This window comes from Erpetoichthys calabaricus, chromosome 8 (assembly GCF_900747795.2).
Source record: "Erpetoichthys calabaricus chromosome 8, fErpCal1.3, whole genome shotgun sequence".
Classification (NCBI taxonomy): Eukaryota; Metazoa; Chordata; class Cladistia; order Polypteriformes; family Polypteridae; genus Erpetoichthys; species Erpetoichthys calabaricus.
Window position 1 is genome coordinate 19,419,121 of NC_041401.2, and position 25,577 is coordinate 19,444,697.

Genomic DNA, 25,577 nt, shown 5'->3' on the forward strand with positions numbered 1-25,577 from the left:
AAGCAGCTGCCTAGCACTCACAAAGCAGGAGAAGGTTACAAGAAGACAGTAAAGGGTTTACAGTTATTAATAAATGGTGGTTAACAGGAGTGGTGGAGGCCGAATTGAGGTCTGGAGACCAAGAAAACTGTCTGAAAGAACTGCTCATTGGATGCTAGAAAGGCAAATCCCAACCCAACCCCCCCCCCCCTCCCTTTGGCTGCAAAAGACCTTCAGGAAGATTTAGCAGACTCTGGAGTGGTGGTGCTCTGCTCTACTCTGCAGCGACACCTGAACAAATATGACCTTCATGGCAGAGTCAGCAGAAGAAAACCTACCCTGTGTCCTAGCCACAAAATTCAGGGCCTGAAGTTTGCGAATGAACATCTAGACAAGTCTGATGCATTTTGGAAACAAATACTGTGGACTGCTGAAATCAAAATAGAACGTTTTGGCCACAATGTGCAAAAGTACGTTTGGTCATGCTTTGGGTTTGCTGTGCAACAGGGCACATGTCACTGGTAGAGTGAAGCACAGATTCAAATAAATACCAGCAAATTCTGGAAGCAAAAATCACACCATCTGTAAAAAAAATTGAAGTTAGAAAGAGAAGGGGTCCTACAACAAGATAATGATCTGAAACACACCTCAAAATCTACAATGGAATACCTCAAAAGGTGCAAGCTGGCAGTTTTGCCACGGCCATCATAGTCTCCTGAACTAAACATCGTTGAAAATTATAGATAGATCTCAAAAAGAGCAGTGCATGCAAGACGGCCTAAGAATCTTGCAAAATTAGAAGCGTTTTTTACAAGTGTGAATGGACGAAAATAATCCAAGTAAGAATTGAAAGACTCTTAGCTGGATACAAAAAATGTTCACAAGCTGTGATACTTGGCCAAAGGGGGCCTTACTAAGTACTGACCATGTCCGGTAAACAAACTTTTGCTTGGTGTTTTGTACCTGTGAATGATGGAAATAAAAATGTAATCTTGCTTAAAATATTAAAGAAATGTGTCATCTTTAACTTTATGCCTTTTGGTGCTCACTTAACTAACTATTCACAGCAACAGACATTTCAAGCAAGGGTGCCCAAACTTTTGCATGCCACTACATTATAGTTATCGCTCTATAGCCCACTTTGAACTCATCCTCTAATTTTCTCAACCCATCGTGACAGGTTGTCTATCTGGAAAGTGAGCCTACACCAGTAACTGGGAAGTTCCTTTAAGTGTTGGATAGTTTAAATGTTGCCCCAAAAGTAATTACTTTGTTGGAACCAAAATAGAAAATAACTCCTAGTTTGCCAGCACATCACCTTTGGCACATGTAATGTTTCCCTGTTGAACATTGTGCCACACTACTGAGAGCAGGCAGCTTGAGAGCAACTACAGATACCTGGCTCTTTAAAAAGATACTGGGGATTAGGCACACAGAGATGCCAGGGGCAAACAGACTGCTTTAACATGATTCTGGGGACTGCTCTAGAAGTAGTTGAAATTACAGGTGTTGTAGTAGTAGTAACCCCTAGGGATTACATGCTGCGTTCATGTGCTGTGAGACAGACTCAAGATGCATGTTCCCAAGTCAAAAATTTCACATGAGCGCTAAGAAGATGGAGCTCCAAATTGGACAATCTGGAGAAAACAAAGCTACGCAAATTCTCCAATTTGTGCAAGGTATAAAATAAGACATATAACCTAGTCAAACAGAAATGCCATTATTGGGGTGACACAATACACCTATACTGTGTTTAGTTCGGTCTTGTTTATTCGTGAACACATAAAATTTATCTTTAATCGCTTTTTATTTGCAAAGCATGTAGCAAATCAAAAGCCACCTCATGTTTCTCCCAAAAATCCCACCTCACGTCAATGCACTGAACTCAGAAGTTAAAACATCACAAGTTGGTACTCTAAATAGTTCGATAGCCTGTGAAAGCAGCAAAAGACTGCTCCCTGCTAGTAGCCCTTCTGTTTTGAGTTGGGATAGTAATCTCTGCAATGTCTGGATGAGAAGCAGTTTCCTGTCAGCGTGAGCTAATTGAAGAACTCCTAGTCCTGGCTGCAAAGAAATGGCTTCTGAACACTGAGCAGAGCGCCTTCTACTTACATCAACTGAGGTCTTCTTCAGCTCCAAACATTTTTTGCGCAACACCAGCACTACATACCACCCACCCACAGCACAAATTCCATCCTCATCACCAAGTGTGTTGCTCTAGATTCACCCCATGAAGAATTTCAGTTTGCAGATTTGCACCGTGGTTAACTGTTGGTCGTCAGGAATAAAACAGTTGACAGCTGGGCCAGAAGCAACCTCTTTACAGCATGAGCTAATAGTAATACTCCTTGTGTCGGGTGCACAGGGACTTGTTCTGAACACTGTGAGCGAACTGCTTCCTGGTGACATCAGCTGCATTCCCATTAATCCCTTAACTGTTTTGCACAACACCACCACTATGCTATTTCCAAGAAAGATGGTGTGAGTTTGTGGTTGTCAACTGATAGTTACCACAGTGCAAATCTGAAAACTGAGATGCTTTGTAGTGTGAGACAACAGCAATACACTTTCTAACAAGAGAGGAATTTGAATTGTGGGCGGGTGGAGTGTAGGACAGTTTGAATATGGACCTAAAATCATGCTATGTAGATTAATATGTACACTATAAACACAGCCATTTACTTTATATTGTAACTTAATTAGAATTACTGGACAGCATTCTGGGCTCTGAAGCAGTAGTGCACTTAATAAGAATAAATGGAATTAAATCAAATTGAATCTGTGAAAAAGCATGTCTGGCAGGGATGTATTGAGGCCAGAGGGATAACTTAGAACATAAATTTTTGAGAGATGCGTAGTAGAGTTTTTCTCTTTGTGACACTGTCATTTTGTTGTGGTCAAGTGAACAATTAACCTCACATTATAATTAGGGATAGGGTCTGGTAAAGCTAATAAGGTTTGCTTTTTGTTTATTATACTTTGTCTTCTCTACCTTGTGTGTTTTCAATAAATAAATAACCATCTTTCTGGTAAAGAATCTGAAATTTTGATATGGTCTATTCTATACAGTGACCCTGAAGTAAAGGTCACAAAATATGCAAAAGCAAATCAGAAAACACAAAAACAAATCGAATATGCAAAAAAATATCACAATTCACAAAAAAAAAATTGGAAACATAAAAACAAATTAGAAAACACAAAAACAAACTATGCAAAAACTATTTGATTTGTTTTTGCATTTCCAATTTGTTTTTGTGTTTTTCATTTTGTTTTTTTGCATTTCCAATTTGTTTTTGTGTTTTCTGATTTGCTTTTGTGTATTCAATTAGTTTTTGCGTTTTCTGATTTGTTTTTGTGTTTCCAATTTGCTTTTGTGTTTACTGAGTTGTTTATGCATGATTTAATTTGTTTCAGGTTAAGATAGCAAATAACAGAGCGCCATATAACCCCATAAACCATCCATGTATTGATTTGAACTTGGATTTTAAAATATACGGACATATAGAAGGTAGAGTTGCATTTGGTAGTATCAGATGCAAGGGAAATTCATGGATGGTTTTTCTAGCTATCTTAATTTTATTGGCTTCCGAGAACACATTCAAATGTAAAATGAACCTTCCCAGTGACTTGAGATATATTTGGATATACAGGTAAAATTGACTTCTAGGGCTGCCTCTTGTGTTATGCCCATGCTGCTGAAAAAGGATCTAGCTCCATTTCAAACATAAATTGAACTGAAGTTGGTTTGACAAAATTATGTTATTTATAGCTATGTACAGCATATACAATTCTTGATGAGTGAAAACACAAAAACAAATTGAGGGCTACTAGTTTAGACCTTACACAGTACGTATGGTACCCCACCTGACTACGTTTAAGTTCCCTTTGAGCAATTCTCATAATTGGTAAAGTATATCAAAATATTGCAAAACATCCTGATTTAATATTTCCTATTAAGTGTATACAGTACTAAAAAAATTGACATTACAAATAATCTAACAACAATTTCAAGCACCACAAGTCCAAAGTTGCCAGTCTCAATGCTAATCTTCATCCTGGAAGTGCCGGATCATTTTGTAAACATAGCACGTGAAATTTCTGTTAGGCAGGTTTTCCAGATGCACAATGGTATCTCTGTCAAAGAACAGTTCATTGCTGTGGGTCTACAAAAAAAAGAAAGAAAAACATTACACATTTTATTCAGGCAAACAAAACATATGATAGTCCCGTTTCTTTTTGGAAATTATAACTACTGTACTGCCATCCAGGGATGGTTTATGCCATGCAATCAGGAGAATCTCTGGCCTAAGGCTCACAAATTATTTTTAAAAGTGGATGGATGGGCGGTAGATAAAACACCACAGAAGTAAGGGCACTTCACAGTTTAAAGATTTAAATTTATGTAACGCTGCACGCTTCGCACGCCAACCCCCGTGCGAGCCATACGCGCTAGTCATTTCCCAAATCTGCTGCTTGCGATGAATCGTGCTGTGCTTTTGGATAAACACAAATATCAACTCTGTCTTTGATATCTCCATCTTTTGAAACTATTATCGCTGACAATTTGTCACATGTTTGTTTATTATATATGCGAGTGTGATCTTTCAGATTCATATAGAAATCCAAGAAAACAACTTCTTTGTCCATGTTTTTCAGATAAATTTTGTGTAAAGTGTGATACTTTTGGATGTATGGATTTGTATCCATTATTGGCTATAGAATTTCTAATATGTATAACTCTTTCGATTCTATGTTGCATTGCTTCTCTGTGATCATAAATATAAACCTGACAGAATTGTGGTTTCTTTGAAATTAAACTTGTAGTAGCTTTAATTGTTGTGTACCACAGATTCTCATGGTCCTGAATCATGTAAATCAAGGTTTTCAGCATTAATTGATACGAACGCGAACAGATTATTGTAGATTTGGATATTTTGCCTGTAGTGTTTGTGGATTTCACTTTCACCAAATAACAAATCTTTTATTTCTTGCAGATACACCTCTTCATTGGGAAGAAACACTACTTTTCCCTGATGGCATGAATTAGATGATCTACAAGTCTCCGGCTTGAACTTTAAAGCCGAACCATATCTTCATACTTCTGTCATACCTCCTACGTCCATATATTTGATCTGTTTTTGCTGTTCCGTTATTTCACAGAGTAATAATTGCCATTTGTTAGTGCTAATTAGATCTTTACTATCAGTTTTTTGAGACTTTCGAATTTTAGTACTTTCATAATCTCTAGCCTGCTCTATATGTGTATCGCACCGTTTTTGAACCTCTTTACAATGTTCTACTTTGTCTTTTCTTCTTCTACTGTTTGTCTTTAATTTCCACCCCTGCTTGGACCTGTTAGGTTTTCAATTCATTGCTTAGCACAAAGTCTTGTCTCGCAGGACTTGAAATTATCTCTCTGAAAATGTCTTGTCTCGTCTCTCTGAAAAAGTCCCAAGATTTTTTTTATATGATAGAGAGATTACAAAATATGATTGAATGGTATTAAAACAGTGAATTCATTCATCAATCAGTCCTATGCACAAAGTTTCTTATGCCACTATACTGACAGTTTCAGGTACTTTTTTTTTTTTTTTTTTAAATATTTATCTTTATCTGCCTCCATTTCAACAGATGTTAGTATATTGCAATATAGAATTAATGAGGTAATTTAGCTGTAACTTTGTAAAATAAACATATTTGATTGATGTTTACCTAACAACCATTTTTCTTGGTTTTGTTTGCTTTCAAATTTTCCCCTTGGGACAAATACAATTCTGAGGTTCTCAAGAATTTTTCCATGTTTGTTGTACATATGTAAGCTCCTGACGTGAAATGTGCAAACATACAGCATTAGATGTCGTTTCAAACTTATGGTTCATACTGTTAATTAAAAAAAAAATGTAATCACATTGTATTCAAGCTAAGTTGTGTTTACTGAACAGGAGAAGGTGCTATTGCATAGTCACGTTTCATTGAAAAGGACCTGTTGTGTTGTTTTCCATCAGCACAAACACTCACACATTGACTCCAAGACAAGTATTTTCCCATTCAAAAGCCGATTCCAGTGTCAGTTCGACACCAAAATTCCAGTTAAAAAGGCATGGCATTAAATTTAAAGCACCGCATAAGCTTAACGTACTCATCAGGTGTAGAGTGCCATCTACAACCATAATGCCTGCCATGCCATATAAAAAAAACTTGGTTAGCTCTCTCTTTTGATTGCTTGGATCCACGTTTTCACTGTGCTTCATCAATGAGAAAGCTGTTGAAACTCAGGTAAGGATGTTTTCCTTTAGAATTTGAAAACAGAGTCTATAGAAGCATTAATTTTGTGATTCTGCCATTCTTTGGGATACACAAAAAGAAAGCTAACCCATACATCTCCCAATGGAAAATATACAGAAAGTGTGAAAAGGGCTAATCTTAACCATCTTTGCTCAGAGAGTTGAATAGCGGAAATATACAAAGGTAGTACTTATAAGAAACCAGCACTGGACTGGATGCCAGTTCATCACATACTATATTACAGGTCAATTTTTAGGCACCAATTAAAGTAACATTTCAGTTTTTAGGATAAGCCTTTATAAAACACATGTAGAAAAAGTAAGAATTTTGTTACTACACTCTGTGAAGACACATATTAGGTTTAGAATCAAATCCTGATTTCTGAAAATGTTGGGCAGTAGTGCTAACCATTGTGCTGCCCAAAACCAAGGAACTCTAATTACACATTTTAAAGAATACAATGGGAAATGGAAATCATTTGAAAAATACAATGACTGTGTGTATATTCAAGGACCTTTATATACATAATAGTGGTCACAGGCTTAGAATCACCCAGAAATGTTCATCTTTTTGATAGAAATGGATACCATTTTTATCAAGATACATTTAAATTGATTTAAAATACAGTCAAAAATTACTGATGTTGCTAATGGCTATCACTGATTGAAATTACTGAGTTTTAATTTATTATTCACATACAGTATGACTGAAAAGCCCCATTGTCAGCAGCCATTTCTCCATTGTCCTAATGGCCAACTCCCTTAACTAGTCATGTGTTAATGCTAATTTGTTATTACAGAAGCATTTTTAATTGCATAAACACAACTGAAAACTAATTTTTTCTTTGATATAGCAAGTAAACTGTTTTTCCTTCTGCTGTATGGAACTGGCACTCCTAAAGTTCAGTTTTGGGTTAGAAATTGCCAAAACAAAACAGCATTCTCAAGAAACATGGTAGTCTGTTGTTTTTTGCAAAATGAATGCTTATTTCATGTAAACGACTGCCAAGAAACTAAAGATTTCACACAAAAGTGTCTGTTGCTATCTTGAGAGAACGGGGCAAATGGGATCTGACAAGAAGAGAAGAAAGGAAGGCTCAGATAGGCAACTGCATAAGGAGAAGGACATCAGAGTCTGTAGTTTGGAAAACAAATGCCTTACATATCCTCAGATGGTTTCTTCCTTTAATACTGCCAAATACCACTGTCATCTGCAACAGAGAAATAAGACTCTAGGATGCTGGCATGAGGGACAGAAAAAAAAAGCCTTATCTAAAAATAGAAAATAAAAAAAGTTTAAAATGGGCAAAAGAACACAGATATTGGACAGAAGATGAGTGAAAAAAAATGATTATGTTCAGTATTTTGACCTGGCGGCGGCACGGTGGCGCAGTGGGTAGCGCTGCTGCCTCGCAGTTGGAAGACCTGGGGACCCGGGTTCGCTTCCCGGGTCCTCCCTGCGTGGAGTTTGCATGTTCTCCCCGTGTCTGCGTGGGTTTCCTCCGGGCGCTCCGGTTTCCTCCCACAGTCCAAAGACATGCAGGTTAGGTGGATTGGCGATTCTAAATTGGCCCTAGTGTGTGCTTGGTGTGTGTCCTGCGGTGGGTTGGCACCCTGCCCAGGATTGGTTCCCTGCCTTGTGCCCTGTGTTGGCTGGGATTGGCTCCAGCAGACCCCCGTGACCCTGTGTTCGGATTCAGCGGGTTGGAAAATGGATGGATGGATGGATTTTGACCTGGCAGTGTATACAAGTATGTACATACATATACAGTATACCAATATTATTTATACTGTATATATACATACATATACATACCAATTAGCCAGGTCTGCATGTGTATGAAAGGTCGTGCAAAACTGAGTCACCTGGAGAAAACTTGTACAGAAACAAGGAGGATCTGCAGACTGCACTATAAGAATGCTGAACCCGGGATGTCAAAGTGGGTTTTTTTAAAGCCAGCGTTATGAATGCTAGCTTCACTCCTTGAGGGTGCACCAAATGACAGCAGATGGATGGATAGACAAACAGACAGACGGATGAAAGGAGAGACAGATGGACAGACAGACAGACAGACAGACAGATAGATAGATAGATAGATAGATAGATAGATAGATAGATAGATAGATAGATAGATAGATAGATACCACAATTTCTGGGTTACAAACTAAAATTAAGAACATATTTAAAATGAATATTTTAATATTACATTGGGTTGCAGATTATTTTGATTGTAAAAGAAAGTCAAATAAAAAGCACAAAAGTAAAAACCCAGCTATAAAAATTGTGTGTTCCCTTTACTCCTTGGGTACCGTATATACTCGCGGATAAGTTCTTCCACGGATAAGTCGGGACTTGATTTTATCGTATAATTTCTGGTATTTTATAAATTTGTTTGTATAAGTCGAATGTGGAAAACTCATGCTATTGGTCCAAGAGATTATGATATGCTAATGTCCACCTGAGAGAGTAATCATGGAGCACACGGCCTTTTTTTTCTACGTGGGTGCAGCAATGCGCTGTATCAGCGTGTGCACCTAACCTCTCTCTCTCTCTCTCTATTGTGCCTACGTGACCACACAGTAATACCCAAAGTATTCCGAAGCAACGTTTGCAGTGATTCGGGTTTTTTGTATCTCACACCCTCATGCACCTTTATCGTAAGAGCATCCCTTATCTATGATGGAGTGTTCGATCAGAAGAAAATATGAAGCTGGTTTTAAACTAAACGTTGTTGAAGTAGCAAATGAAATTGGTAACTGTACTGCTGCAACAAAATTCGATGTGTCTGAGAAACTGGTGGGAGACTGGAGGAGGAAAGAAGATGTTAAAAAAAAAAAAAAATGTAAGTGTTGCATTTTTGAACGGGCGTATAAGTCGAGGTCTGATTTTATGATCGATTTTTTGGGTTTCAAGACCTGACATATACATAAGTATATACGGTATTTAATATTTGATAGCTGTCCCTCTGGCAGCAATTACAGTCTTATGTATTTTGTAGTATGCTGCAGCCAGTTTTTTCTGTTTTATAGGTGTAATATTTGCCTGCCCTACCTTGAAAAGTGCATCTACTGTTACTTGAGAAGTTTTGAGCGTGGGAAAAGCATTATCTAAAAAACATTTAAATTTATTAATTCTTGAAACATATTTTGTTGGGGATTTAAGTCACAGGCAAGGAATTTCACATTCTTATTTCCAAGCCATTTATGAGCAACTTTAGGCTACAATATTTTGATCCATACACGTTATCCTCTATTTCGACATACCTTAATTCAATGCGAGGATGATGTATTTATTGCGAGTGATAAGCAGTACTCTTTTTTTACAACACACAATACTTGATATTAAGGCTACCAACTCCTTGTTTGTCTTATAAGATCACAAAATTCTCTTTTCCACAATTATTTAGTGGCTCATATACCTTTTTGAGAGCTTCTTCTAAATATAGTTGCCTCCTCACCATTCTACCAAACATCCTAATTTATTTAAGTACCTGAGCAATTGTTAACTGACTCACAGCTTCTCCCATCTCAGTTGTGACACGTATCTAATCTTTAGAAGTTGTTTATGACTCTATACTGATTATCTGGATGCTCTTCTTCATTCTCGGCTGCTTTGGTTTAGGAGGTGATCTGTTCTTTGAAAATTCCAGGTTGTTTCATGTGTCCTCCATTTTATGATAATTGATTTAACTGTGCTCCTTTAAGATAGTGCCATTTAATTCATACGGTGTTTCCCATTACCAGACTGTTGAAATTATAACCACAACAGCTTAAGACTGTGCTTTTTAGATATGCTAAATGCTTTGTATAGTAAACATCATCTTAAGGTCATTTACAGATGCAGTGTATAGTCTTCATATTTCTCACAATGAGCATTAGATAAGTTAAATGACACCATCAGAGTCATACATTGAATCAGTGACACAAAATAAACCCACAACCTTGTGATTTTACATAATATGCTCCATAATGAATATCTTATCAAGGTGTTTCACTAGTTCAATACAATGGTTTTCATATTTCTGGAGTCGGAATATGCTATAGCACACCATAACCTTGAAATGGAATATGAGAATGTTATATTTCATTAAAAATGCAGCATTGACATGTTAAATAACTTGCAAAGAATAACAAAAGGGGATCAGTGTGGTGGGAACTTTCAATTCTGTATGTGCCTATCTACAGAACCCACTCCCCTAGTGCTTTACACATGTAGTACATAACTGTCATTTCCGTACTTCTAGCACTGGAAGTTAAACTGACTTGCTCAGGAAAACAGAATGAGGAAATTTTGAGGTTAACAGTCCAACATCTCGGCCACTAGGGGGCCACATTGCCTAGAATAAAATAGCCATGGATTATGTGAATATAGTAGTTATAATTAAAAAAAGGTACAAAGACTGACTAGTCCTCTGTTTGTAGCAGATTGTTAGAAGGAGTTGGAGCAACAGGATCAGTGTCTACAGAGGTGCTGTGTGGAGAGGTCGTACTTCAATTTCGTTGTTCCTTTGTAAAAGTGACAATGACAATAAAGATCTATCTATCTATCTACTTGTTTCACATCATCTCTGCAAAAACTATTGGGCAAGAACAAAAAGATGCTGAATAAGAAGCATTTTTAAAAGCATTTTATAACTTAAAGAACAGTATGTGATGATATTTTAGTATCTTTTCAATAAGACTCACATATTTACTCCATTATATATATTCACAAAATGACTCAGATTTATGTTATAAAATATTAATTTACAGTTTGGCAAACATCCCTAAATTACTTGTTAAGAGGGAAAAAAAAAAGAAAAAAAAAGAAAACACTCGCCACATCCCAAGATTCCTCCAGATTGATCTCCTTGATAAGTACTCCTGTCTGGTTGTCATGGAGACGAACAAGGGCTTTCCCATCTGTTTCTGTCTGAGTCACAGCTACTGTTGCCAAAAGGTCCAGCTCATCTTCATACTCAACAATCTTAAATGTCTAAAATTAGGAAGAAAACCAAAATTGGATCGATGACGATGACACTATCTGAAATTAAACAATGCCTTCATGATTTAATGACGCAAGACTTTAAAGAGACCTTTAATTTCCCATTTTAGTTTTATCCATTGGTAAACAAAGAAAAAGAATCACAACTGTCAAGATGATAACAGTATATTTACATTTATACTTGCCAGGAGAGTAAGTTGTCTTTCTCTCTGAATGGATGAAGTGGCTCAGTCATATTAGTTTTCACTTTCATGTTTCCATTTCTAACAACAAAACTTTTCCCAAACTTGCATTTCAATTTCAGACTTGCTGGACTCATGGAGCAGTACACATTTGTGTTTAATATATGGGGAACTCATTGTCTGTGCTGTGGTGTTGGTGGGCTGATAACATCACTTCAAGAGATACCCACCAAATCAAGAAGCTAGTTAAAAGGGCAGGCTCAGTTATGGTATGCACTCTGGACCCACTGGAGGTAGTAGGGGAGGAGAGAATTAAAACAAAACTGACTGCCATTGTGAACAATGCTGCTCATCCTCTCTCTGACACACCAACACTGAGAACTTTCAGCCAATGGATTATTCAGCAAAGTGTGTTAAGAAACTACTGGGACTCCTTCTTCCATGTGAACCCTGAATAACATGAGGAGTGATTAAGGTCATTTATGTTAGGTAGAATGCCTAGAGGGGGCTGGGTGGTCTCGTGGTCTGGAACCCCTGCAGATTTTTTTTTTTTTTCTCCAGCCATCTGGAGTTTTTTTTTTTGTTTTTTCTGTCCTCCCTGGCCATCAGACCTTACTTTTATTCTATGTTAATTAGTATTGCCTAATTTTATTTTTTAAAATTTTGTCCTTTTTCACTTTCTTCATCCTGTAAAGCACTTTGAGCTACATCACTTGTATGAAAATGTGCTATATAAGTAAATGTTGTTGTTGTTATACCAAAGGCAATATGCATATATAGTGCTTCACTGTGAATGTGACCGCCATGTCAGAAGTTTTCTTCTTTTCTTTCCTTTCCTTTTCAATTTTTCTTTATTTTTAGCCATTATGGTGTGTGTTCAGACAGAGTTGTGTGTGTAAATCTATATTTACGAGGGTTGTTCAAAAAGTTTCTGCACTTTTATATTTTCGTTAGAAATTGTGAAGGTGGAAGGAGTAGTATTTGGTCGTGTCTGAGAGTGTCACGTGACTACAGTAATCCCTCACTATATCGCACTTTGACTTTCGCGGCTTCACTCTATCGCGGATTTTATATGTAAGCATATCTAAATATATAACGCGGATTTTTCGCTGGTATGCGGATTTCTGTGCATAACAGGTCTTTTTATTTCTGGTACATGCTTCCTCAGTTGGTTTGCCCAATTTATTTCATACAAGGGATGCTATTGGCGGATGGCTGAGAATCTACCCAATCAGAGCACGCAGTTAAGTTCCTGGGTGCTTATTGGCTTAGAGACAGAGCGGCGAATTCTTTGCGTTAACCAGGAAATCTTGTCTCGCTCATTCAGCATCAACGTGTTTCGCTGTGTAAAGAGTTAACTTTTGTGCTCTTTTGTGTTTATCTTTGTGCATAGTCAAGCCCTTTGTTATAGCTCCAAAATGATCTGCTCCTGCTACTGCTTCAGGGGCCGTGCCCAAGCGCCAACGGAAGATGCTAACGATTGCCAAAAAGGTAAAAGTTTTGGATATGTTGAAGGAAGGGAACAGCTACACCGCTGTAGAATGCCATTACGGAATCAATGAGTCCACGATTCTTTTTATTTAAAAAGGAGGAAAAGAATATAAGATCTACGGCCGCAGTGTCCTTTAACCAGGGCGCGAAACGAGTTGTAAGTGGATGTAATAAGGCGGTAGTCCAGATGGAATCTGCTTTAGGGATTTGGATTGAAGACTGCCGGAAGGAGAACAACGACGGTGTTACACAATTACCTGAAGAGGCTCCTTTAGAAGAGCTGTAATGCTCTCCTTTGTTGTGCAGTAAAATTAAACTCATCGTTATCGGACAAGTCATCGTGTCATTGTTGGTGAGTAACCATAATTAATTTTCTACGTACAGTACTTAGTACATATACGTATGTTTAGTGTCACTGTACACACATTTCACTGTATGCAATTTTTCTTGCATTGTACGTATTTATTGCTGGTGGCCTGTCTATTGTAATGGCTGTAACATATGTGATATCGGAGATGCTCGATATCTTTAAAATAACATTTAGGTTTTACTGTATATAAACAGTGTGTTTACATACATAATTTTAACGAATCTTACCTAATATCTAAGAGAATACAAAGGGTTTATACTGTAAAACTGTACAGGAAATGTTTATAAGAGTGTGGGAGAGTTTATAAGGGCTTAAAATATATAGTAATAACCATATAAACATATGGTTTTTACTTTGCAGATTTTCACCTTTCGCGGGGGGTTCTGGAACGCAACCCCTGCGATCGAGGAGGAATAATTGTAATTCTGTCTGGCAAGCCGACTGTCCTTGCAGTTTAGTATAAGAGTTGTCACCCTGTGGTGAACATGGCTGCAAAACTTATAAATTGCACCAAGGGGAACAACGTTCTGTCATATGTTTTTTGTGGGCAAAAGGTGTGCCGGGAGCACAAATTTATCTCCACATGTGTGCTCAGTATGGGGATAAACTTCTCTCTCGTACAGTTGTCTATGAGTGGACTTAAATTTTTGAAAATGGCCGTACTAGTGTGATGGATACAGAGCGCTCTGGATGTCCAGCTATTTGCTGATGGCATTAAAAAGTTGGTACAACGCTGGGAAAATTGCATCAAAAAGGTGTATGTAGAAAAGTGATGTAATTTGTTTTTGAAATTCATAATAAATAAAGTTAAAAACAGTGCAGACACTTTTTGAAAATCCCTCATATTTATTTAAAGAGCTTCTGTAAAAAGCCAGATTTCCTCTTGGGGACAAATAAAGTTGAATCTATCTCTCTAGTGCTGGCTTATCAGAACTGGCAATGATTTAAAGAATTAGGTAAATGAGTACATAAGCTAAGTAAGTGGGGATGCATGTAATCAGTGTTCCCTGCTATGAAATTCCACTGCTATTCAGGGGTGTTTTATGCTTTGTGCCTGATGTTGTAGGGGATAGACTGTGGCTGCCTGCAACCCTTACGTAGATTATATGGATATAAAACAAATGGTCAGAAAAAAAGTATGAACATATCTTCTTGTATTAAACCTATCATTTTATAAAATACCTCTTGCTCTGGGTCATCATCCAGTTGGTCATATCTCTTTTTCACAACACGGCCTGAAGAAGTGACCGTTATCTTTTGATTTGCCTGCAATCCAAAAAAAAGAATGAAAAAGGAAACAATGTAAACACAATTCATCAATGAATCCATTAATCTTTACACACACTGAATAAATCACATGACCTAAAAATGGAAGTCTCATTCAAGCTTTATTTTATATGGTGCCATTCACAGTATGCGCCATCACAAGGTCTTCACCAAACTAACAAAAACAGGCAAGTTTCTAAGAAGAAAAATAAAATGAGTCACTTTTTTTTTACAATAGATGTACATATATTTTAATCAAAAATAAATTATAGGTATTTACATTTACTTGCTTGGCAGACGCTTTTATCCAAAGGGACTTAAAAAAGAGGTAAACAATCAAGTAACATTAGGCTAGGGCCTGTTTGTTCAGCAAGTATAGTAGGACAGGTAACAAAAACTTGAATGCTATAAGATAAAAAAATGTAATAACTAACAAACACAGTCATATGAAAAAGTTTGGGAACCCCTCTCAGCCTGCATAATAATTGACTCTCCTTTCAACAAAAAGATAACAGTGCTATGTCTTTCATTTCCTAGGAACATCTGAATACTGCAGTGTTTTCCGAACAAAGATTTTTAGTGAAGCAGTATTTAGTTGTATGAAATTAAATCAAATGTGAAAAACTGGCTGTGCAAAAATTTGGGTCCCCTTGTAATTTTGCTGATTTGAATGCATGGAACTGCTCAGTACTGATTACTTGTAACACCAAATTGGTTGGATTAGCTTGTTAAGCCTTGAACTTCATAGTCAGGTGTGTCCAATCATGAGATATAAAGGTATTTAAGGTGGTCAATTGCAAGTTGTGCTTCCCTTTGACTCTCCTCTGAAGAGTGACAGCATGGGATCCTCAAAGCAACTCTCAAAAGATCTGAAAACAAAGATTGTTCAGTCTCCTGGTTTAGGGGAAGGCTACAAAAAGCCATCTCAGAGGTTTAAACTGTCAGTTTCAACTGTAAGGAATGGAATCAGGAAATGGAAGGCCATAGGCACAGTTGCTGTTAAACCAGCAGGTCTGGCAGGCCAAGAAAAATACAGGAGCGGCATATGCACAGGATTGTGAGAATGGTTACAGACAACCCACAGATCACCTCCTAAGACCTGCAAGAACATCTTGCTGCAGATGGTGTATCTGTACATCGTTCTACAATTCAGCGCAACTTACACAAAGAACATCTGTATGGCAGGGTGATGAGAAATAAGCCCTTTCTGCACTCACGCCACAAAACAGAGTCGCTTGTTGTATGCAAATGCTCATTTAAAGAAGCCAGATTCATTTTGGAACAAAGTGCTTTGGGCTGATGTGACAAAAATTGAGTTATTTGGTCATAACAAAAAGCGCTTTGCATGCCGGAAGAAGAACACCGCATTCCAAGAAAAACACCTGCTACCTACTGTCACATTTGGTGGAGGTTCCATCATGCTGTGGGGCTGTGTGGCTAGTTCAGGGACTGGGGCCCTTGTTAAAGTCGAGGATCGGATGAATTCAACCCAATATTAACAATTGTTCAGGATAATGTTCAAGCATCAGTCACAAAGTTGAAGTTACGCGGGGGTTGGATATTCCAGCAAGACAATGACCCAAAACAGAGTTCGAAATCTGCAAAGGTATTCATGCAGAGGGAGAAGTACAATGTTCTGGAATGGCCATCACATTCCCCTGACTTGAATATCATCAAAAATCTATGGGATGATTTGAAGCAGGCTGTCCATGTTCGGCAGCCATCAAATTGAACTGAACTGGAGAGAATTTGTATGGAAAAATGGTCAAAAAATACCTCCATCCAGAATCCAGACGCTCATCAAAGGCTATAGGAGGACAGTGTCTTGAGGCTGTTAGATTTACAAAAGAAGGCTCAACTAAGTATTGATGTCATATCTCTGTTGGGGTGCCCAAATGTATGCACCTGTCTAATTTTGTTATGATGCATATTGCATATTTTCTGTTAATCCAATAAACTTAATGTCACTGCTGAAATACTACTGTTTCCATAAGTCATGTCATATATTTAAAGGAAATTGTTACTTTGAAAGCTCAGCCAATGATAAACAAAAATCCAAAGAATTAAGAGGGGTTTCCAAACTTTTTCATAAAATATCACTGAGCAAAGTTTTTTTTCCCCTATCAATTAGACAGATATTCACAGGACAGATGGGTTTTCAATTGCTTGCTGAATACAATGAAGGAGTAGGCAGTTCGGATGGAGGTGGGTAGCTTGTTCCACCAACTAGGAATACACAGGGAAAGAGTCTGGATTGAGACTTGGTATCACAGAGAGGCGGCATCGCCAGACACTGTTCCCTGGCAGACCTGAGTGGGCGAGAAGGAGTACAGCACCTCACCAGTGTCTCCATATACTCAGGTGCTGACCCACTGACTATTTCGTAGGGGAGTATCAGGGATTTGAACCTAAAAAATAATGTGTGCTGCTACAGGGAGCCAATGTAGTGACCTGAAGAGGGGAGTGACATGTGCCCATCTCTCACATTTTAAAAGATATTTCTTTTTACAGTGTATATCTGCTTTTGGCAATCACGTTGATGAATGTTTGCTACATTTTGGGTTTCAAAGACTTATCCTGCTTATGAGACGTGGCAACACAGCATATGGGAAAAGAGATGTTTTTACAGTCTGATCTCAGATTTGCACCTGCTCAGCCATTTTAAACATCACCACCATCACAGTCTTACATACTCATTTAGACAGTTCAAGCTGTGTACTGTTAACTTTCCTGCTAACGGCTGGACAGCCAGTTGGCGAATGTCTGATTGATATTCTTTTTATGGAAAGAATTACTTCATGGGAGAAGAGGTTTTTAAACAGCTTTCACAAAATGATGAAGTTTTTGTTTTCCTCGTCTGTGTTTCCAAGCTCTTTGCATGTGTTGTCTATTTCAAGTCCAGGTTTTCACTTCTCATATTTCAACTAGTTTTTAAATTCTTATTAGCATTTGCAGTCTCTATCATACTTACTGCCTTGTCTCTCACTCTCTCTGCCATGATTGCTTTCTGTCTGTCTGTTCCTCTCACGCTCTTTTCTGTGTATCTCTCACACTTGCTGTCACTCTGTAAGTTGTTACAATTTGAGTAACTCCATTTAAAGACAAAGGACTGACAGTTGTTAAATAAAAGAAAGCAATGGACATACAGATGTGGTAAATTTGTTTTCTGTTTGAAAGTACTGCAGAGTTTAGAGGTTTCCTTTCATTATACTATATCTGTCCATTTGTCCACGAACATTAAATTTGTTAGATGGGTAATTTCAGATGTTTAGTCAAATGAGGAGGTACACAGTAAAGGATCAACTAACTCTACATATGTAGAATACTGTAATGCAAATGGATCATGCAGGACGAATTTAGCCAAAGACAAATAACTAATACAATAAAATTAATACAGCTAACATCCATTGCGTGCTTAACACAAGTTATCTTTTTTAATTTCCTTATATATATTTTAGGACTGCGGTGGGCTCGCGCCCTGCCTGGGGTTTGTTTCCTGCCTTGCGCCCTGTGTTGGCTGCGATTGGCTCCAGCAGACCCCGTGACCCTGTAGTTAGGAAATAGCGGGTTGGATAATGGATGGATGGATGGATATTTTAGGAGTACAGAATGTTTTTTCTCATTTTTAGTGGCAAAAAGGTGAAACAAAAGTTGTGCGCTAAATTAAATGTATGAAAAAATGATGAAAAAACAAAAACATACGACTTTGGAAAAAATACGACTTTGAGCTATTTTGTTTTTTGATGCAAATAAAATGATAGATAGATAGATAGATAGATAGATAGATAGATAGATAGATAGATAGATAGATAGATAGATAGATAGATAGATACTTTATTAATCCCAATGGGAAATTCACAAAATGGAACTTATTGCAGATAATTTGATTCTTATATCATACAATTTGCAGTGCAAACAATATCACTAGTCTCTACTGTGTTCAAATAATTTATTATTTCTGTGTCCTGTCTTTAGCATTTGCTAATTCTGTATATTCAGTGTTACCTATATTAATAAGCACTCCATCCAACTCTAAATTTTTAATTCTCATCAGCATATTCAAATGACACACTCCTAAGAGGTTTATTACTTTGAGTCAACTGATTACAGGTCAGGTCAGATTACACAATTTTTTCAGGCAATTTTCAGTTGCAGACTTCATTTACACAACCTTCTCAAGGTCAGGCAATTGCAGTGCGCTCCAGGTGCCTGCAGTTGTGTAGTTTGACATGCCCAATAATTCTGTCCCACCAGTCTGCAACTTACTCTGACAAAATCTAACAGGTTTGATTATTTCTTAAGTCATAGGGGTGGCCTCATGTGTATGTGAGAGCTAATGATCAATGAGTGTTCACCTGGAAGTGGAACGCATATATTACAGAAATGAGTAATAAAGAATGTGGGTTTTTGGGATGTTGCAAACACAAGATATAAATATGTCAGATGTTTTGTGCTTTATGTACCACAACAAAAAAAGAAAAAATACCTGGAAAGGATTTGCACAGGCAGGGAACCTGTTCTTGGCTGGGGCTGGCTTGCAATGTTTTGGAAAAATGAAACTGTGCTGGAAAGTTGTCCCGGAGTCATTTAAATTTATCAATCCCTACAATTTTTAGAAGTGTTATCTGACATCCTCAAGTGACAAGATCAGCAGCTGCAGTCGTCAAGTCCGAGGAGAAGTTGTGTAATGTATATCTGGCTTAAAGGTTCTCCCAGTATCCATAAGCTTTTCAATGTCATAAAGCCATCTATTTTGAAGAGAATAAATCACCAAAAGAAATAAAGTTTGTATCTAGCCTGCATTTATTTTTTTTATGCACAGTAAATTTAAAGTCACCTTATTTTTAACTAAGTGGTTCTGGGTGATTGTAGCATAAATATTTCCATTCTTTTACTTGACCTGCGGGAAACCTTTTATTCTAATGAACACAAAATCAGTTTATAAAAATTCAAAGAAAAGTCATAATCCACTAAAATATTTTGGTTGTGGCCTTGGGACAAAAATTAACTCTGACACTGCACTATGATACTTCCTTTCTTAACTTGCTCGGTTTGCCACATGCAAAATAAAGTGCAAGAAGCAACTCAGGGTTACAATGCAGCCAGTTCTTCTAAAACACCATTAAAAAATGTGTAGTGTTATCTAAGACTTAGTATTTGTTAATATGTTTGATTTTGTCTTAAGCCATAGGGGTGGGCTCTGTGTGCATGAGAGCTGACAAGCAATGAATGGTAATCCAGAAGTACAATACATAGAATGCAGCGTTGAACAATTAGGAACACTGGTGTTTTGGACTTCACAAACAGAAGAGAAGTTAATCTGTCTGATGTCTCATGTTTTATATACCATGACAGAATGTAAATAAGAAAATAATGGCATAGACTGCGGCTGAACTTGCCATACCTGTTAACCCTTCATACTTCGCTGGCTTTGTCAGGCAGCACGCTATTGGCTGTCACAAAAAAGATGCAATTACAACTGCACTGTAAGGTGGGCACTCGGTTGGTAAATGTGAGATAGTTAATGTAACCATTATTAGGGGGCACCACTAAGCCCAAAACCCAAGACACAATCACACCCAACACAGTTCTGGATTCAAATAAAACCTGATTATTATTTACTCAGTACCTTAACAAGTGGGCAAAGGCAAACAAGTACAACCACAGAGCATGTACAGTTCTTTTCCTCTCCTTCTACTCCTCCAGGTGAGTGTCTTTCACTGTCTCCTGACTCTTGACTCCCTAAAATGAGGCAGTGCTGCTGCTCTTATCCTGTATCCGGAAGTACTTCCAGTGTAGGCACATTCTCCATACATAGGAAGCCTGTGGGGCAAGATGAAAGCCCCACAAAGTAGGGATCACTAATTCCTGCAGTGCACCCTGATGGCACCCTCAGAACACAACAGGGCTGCCCCACGGGACTACAGTTCCCAGCCTGACCTGGGGATGTGTCGCCTAGTGTGTCGGTATGGAGCAAATAATCAAGGCAGGTTGCCTCCCCCTGTCCCGCCATTATAATGACCTCTCGGATGAGTAAAGTTCCTTGAACCATCTCCGTCCGTATAGCCCACATCACAACAGCAGTTTTTAGAGTTGTTTATATTGACATGGTCTGGCAACAAGAACAGCAACTGTAGTCGCCAAGCCTGACATACACCACGAAAAGTGACCCATGCTTAATGGAACTGATCACAGATGGCCAGCACTGTCAATATTTAATTCAAATCGCTGCTTCTAAATTAAAAATACAAGCTCTTTTCTCTGAAATGCAACCTGCAATGCATCTGTTACACAGGAAAAAAGTACATCTTAGCACATCTTCCATAACACCAATTTAGAAACTTTAGAAAGATTACTTGTATTTTTATTCTAGTTATAGAGTTGAATGCACTATACTGAAGCAGCATTTTCCTTTACAGCTCACATTGATTACTGATTAAAGCAGACCACCTTTTTTGTCAAAATTCATATAATACTTCTCCCTCTATATTTTCTATATTTTTCCCTTGATTTTAGTTTCTCAGCACTGATTGCTGATTAAAACTGACTGCCTCTGAATCAGACATCTGGGCTGTCATGAATAACGAAGCTCCTGAAAATTCCCGATTAAGCAATTTCCGATTAAGTGCAAAGACATTCACAGTCAGTTATGTGCTTTTTAGATTATGAAGATGGCAAAGGATCATTCAAAATGCTACTACCTCTCCATGCAAATTCATATGAAAAAATTGAGAAAAGTAACATAAAAACGTCTCAATTACTCTTAAATAAAAGAAATCAGGAAAAATGCTAACTCTAAATAATAAAACTCCAGTGGTTCAGCAAGACCATTTTTTCCAATGGCTAGGTCAGCATCAAAATCATATTTTACTCTTATGATAATAAGTGCAAGGGTCACAGAGAAAATTTTTAAAAGAGCAGAAATGGCACATTACATCTCAATGATGAAATTGATACAAATATCTTAACTATTACCTTTAAAAAGGCTGAATACTGCATCAAGAAATACAACAGCCATTAAAAAAAAGAAGATACCACCTCTTTTCACATTGAAATACGCTTAATTAAAACAAAATCAGTATATTCACTTGAAGGTAATGGCACTTCATTCTGAACTGCAAAATGTCTGTAACCTAAGCTCCTTAGAAAAGATCATTTTGAAAACAAGGCCAATCCCCCCTCTCCCACTGTGAACTCACAGCTGCATGTGTTCACTCATCAAGTGTCTGCTGCTCCAGTGCTGAAATCTACACTGACGTGCCAGTAAGTTGTAGGCCAGTGCTACTCAAAACAAAACCAACATGGACAAATCAAGAAGACTCAGAAGGTAGCATGGCCAGGAATTAAAACCTGGTCTCTGACGCTTTGACTGAATAGCAGACAACCAAAAGTCATTTGTGCAGATCCTAAATACAAATGTCAGATTATTATTCATTGTGGAGCATGTTGGTGAATGTCTTAGTCTGTGAGATAGCCATTTTATTCTGATATCATTCTTCTTGTACTCCCAAGGTGTCACTAAAACACCCTTCTTGGTGAACATCATTTTAGCTTTGTCACTCTATCTCTTCTTACTTAAATATTTTTGTGAGGCTGCATTGTTTTTAACATGGAACTAAAATTTTTCTCTTTTTTTGTTTAACGGCCATTTTTACCTCTTTGAAAGGAGTATTATATTTTGTTACGTACAAAATTCTCTAGGTTCAATTAATTCCCCACAGTGCATTTTTCCTTATTTTGATAATATACCCTTTCAAGTAGATTACATTCTCATTGTTTGTAAATATGATTTTGACAGTACATTGTACTGTCTGCTATATAAACATTTTGTCATGCGGCATCCCATTAATGGCAAAATAAATAAATAAATAAAACCTTCTTACCACTATGATTCTGGATTTCAGAATTTCACTGCTATTTATAAAAGTATAAGTCACATACACTTTTCAACTAAATACCATTTCTAGCTATCAGGATCCAAAATCCCTGCCACTGGCTTATATAACTGAGTATTTTTACTCTATGTCCTCATCCACACTACTATGCTATTTGTTTAAAAATGCAGACATTAGTTTCCATCTTAGTCCTTTGTCCTTGCTGCCCCAATGTTTTCAACTTCCGAAAATGGAAACTTTGCTCTCCAGTGCAGTATACTTCTGAAAATGCATCTTCAGTGTGGATGGATGAAAATGTATGTTCTTGAAAACACAGACTCTAATCACAATCTAATTTGTGCTCACTACGTGGCCAATTTCCCAGCTGGGTCCTGATAATTACAATACCTAATTTCCCTGATTGGTCACCCAACATAGCAAGCAGAAAAGAGTTGCTTTTTATGCTGTTTGGTGTGGTGTTTACCTGCATGCATCTAGTTGTGCTTTGTACTTTGTATAGTTTGAAAACAGCACACATGCACAAAAGGCAAAACATTTTTTTCGGCTGACGCATGTATGTCCAGATTTAAGCAAACGTCCACATCATATGTGATTTGTCTGTTTTAATGTGGACGGAGATATTTTTGCAAACAATGTGAAAATGCCAGTATGGACAAAGACAGATTTCATTTTAAAATGCCGTTTTTAAATGAAAACCTAGTAGTGTGGACATAGGCTTAGACACATTACTTGATCATAAAAGCGTTAAGTGTAAACTGAGCTTACCCTGTTTTCTCGAGCAGCAACAATGATGTAGTCTTCCACAACTTGGTACTGGCATTCATGGATTTCTGTCAGTTTCAGCATGCTGTAAAACAGCCCTCATAAATATTTCAGGAATTTAAAAAAAAAGCTTTTATCAGAGCAACATACAGTTAGTGAGATGCTTTATCAACAAACACTTCACATTTTATATTGATCACACATTAATTTTGTAAAGTCAACTTAACTCTTGGCTGAAGAATTACTTGCAATCATGATAAAGATTTATAAGAAAGCCAAATAATATAAACAGCACAGATAATGTACGTTGTAGAAAAATATGAGAAAATACAAGCTTCAAATCAAACACAATGAAATCTGAAGTTGCTCATGTTTAAAAATAACTCAGTTTTAGTAGAGCTTTTTGTTGAAATTCTGGGTCACTAGGATATAAGTAATGGACTTAAAAGACATTAGGAAACTTTTCATTAACCATCAGTATGGGTTAAAACTGTCATACAGTGGCTGAGCTTCCCAAATGAGGAAACAGACATAAAACACTGAATAAAAAGGTAAATAGAGCAAAATCTAGCATTTAGGTTGTTTAGGGTAACAATCAAGAAGTTTTGCTTAGCATGTATTTTTTTTATATAAAAACCTATAATCCAGACAAGGGATGCCTTATGAAAAAAACTGCAGTCTATATGAAGTATTACACATAGAGTTATGTCCATAAATATTTGGACAGAGACAACTTTTTTTTCTAATTTTGGTTCTGTACATTACCACAATGAATTTTAAATGAAACCATTCAGATGCAGTTGAAGTGCAGACTTTCAGTTTTAATTCAGTGGGGTGAATAAAACGATTGCATAAAAATGTGAGGCAACTAAAGCATTTTTTAAACACAATCCCTTCATTTCAGGGGCTCAAAAGTAATTGGACAAATTAAAGAACTGGAAATAAAATGTTCATTTCTAATACTTGGTTGAAAACCCTTTGCTGGCAATGACAGCCTGAAGTCTTGAACTCATGGACATCACCAGATGCTGGGTTTCCTCCTTTTGAATGCTCTGCCAGGACTTTACTGCAGCAGCTTTCAGTTGCTGTTTGTTTGTGAACCTTTCTGTCTGAAGTTTAGTCTTCAACAAGTGTAATGCCTGCTCAATTGGGTTAAGATCAGGTGACTGACTTGGTCATTCAAGAATTTTCCACTTTTTTGCTTTAATAAACTCCTGGGTTGCTTTGGCTGTATGTTTAGGGTTATTGTCCATCTGTATCATGAAACGCCGCCCAATCAATTTGACTGCATTTAGCTGGATTTGAGCAGGCAGTATGTCTCTGAACACCTCAGAATTCATCGGCTGCTTCTGTCCTGTGTCACATCATCAATAAACACTAGTGTCCCAGTGCCACTGGCAGCCATGCACGTCCAAGCCATCACACTGCCTCCACCGTGTTTTACAGATGATGTGGTCTGCTTTGGATAATGAGCTGTTCCACGCCTTCTCCATACTTTTTTCTTGCCATCATTCTGGTAGAGGTTGATCTTGGTTTCATCTGTCCAAAGAATGTTTTTCCAGAACTGTGCTGGCTTTCTTAGATGTTCTTTAGCAAAGTCCAATCTAGCCTTTCTATTCTTGAGGCTTATGAGTGGCTTGTACCTTGCAGTGCACCCTCTGCATTTACTTTCATGCAGTCTTCTCTTTATGGTAGACTTGGATATCGATATGCCTACCCCCTGGAGAGTGTTGTTCACTTGGTTGGCCGTTGTGAAGGGGTTTCTCTTCACCATGGAAATGATTCTGTGATCATCCACCACTGTTGTCTTCCGTGGACGTCCAGGTCTTTTTGCGTTGCTGAGTTCACCAGTGCTTGCTTTCTTTCTCAGGATGTACCAAACTGTAGATTTTGCCACTCGTAATATTGTAGCAATTTCTCGAATGGGTTTTTCCTGTTTTTGCAGCTTAAGGATGGCTTCTTTCACCTGCATGGAGAGCTCCTTTGACCGCATGTTGTCTGTTCACAGCAAAATCTTTCACATGCAAGCACCACACCTCAAATCAACTCCAGGCTTTTTATCTGCTTAATTGATAATGACATAACGACGGACTTGCCCACACCTGCCCATGAAATAGCCTTCGACTCAATTGTCCAATTACTTTTAAGCCCCTGAAATGAAGAGATTGTGTTCAAAAAATGCTTTAGTTGCCTCACATTTTTATGCAATTGTTTTGTTCACCCCACTGAATTAATGCTGAAAGTCTGCACTTCAACTGCATCTGAGTTGTTTCATTTCAAATTCATTGTGGTAATGTACAGAACCAAAATTAGAAAAAAAGTTGTCTCTGTCCAAATATTTATGGACCTAACTGTATATAATAT

General features: G+C 37.6%; 1 protein-coding gene across 1 annotated transcript in view; it reads right to left on the bottom strand.

The window, feature by feature from the left end:
• Positions 1–3,785: 3,785 nt before the first annotated feature.
• dcaf17 (ddb1 and cul4 associated factor 17) overlaps positions 3,786–25,577 on the bottom strand; it is a 113,020-nt gene continuing 91,228 nt past the window's right edge. The window contains exons 12-15 of the mRNA XM_028806305.2: positions 23,217–23,298; positions 14,473–14,556; positions 11,083–11,238; positions 3,786–4,142 (exon numbers count right to left, since the gene is read on the bottom strand). Of these exons, the coding sequence (XP_028662138.1) occupies positions 4,023–4,142; positions 11,083–11,238; positions 14,473–14,556; positions 23,217–23,298 (442 nt within the window). The 3' untranslated portion in view covers positions 3,786–4,022. The remainder of the gene's footprint in view (positions 4,143–11,082; positions 11,239–14,472; positions 14,557–23,216; positions 23,299–25,577) is intronic.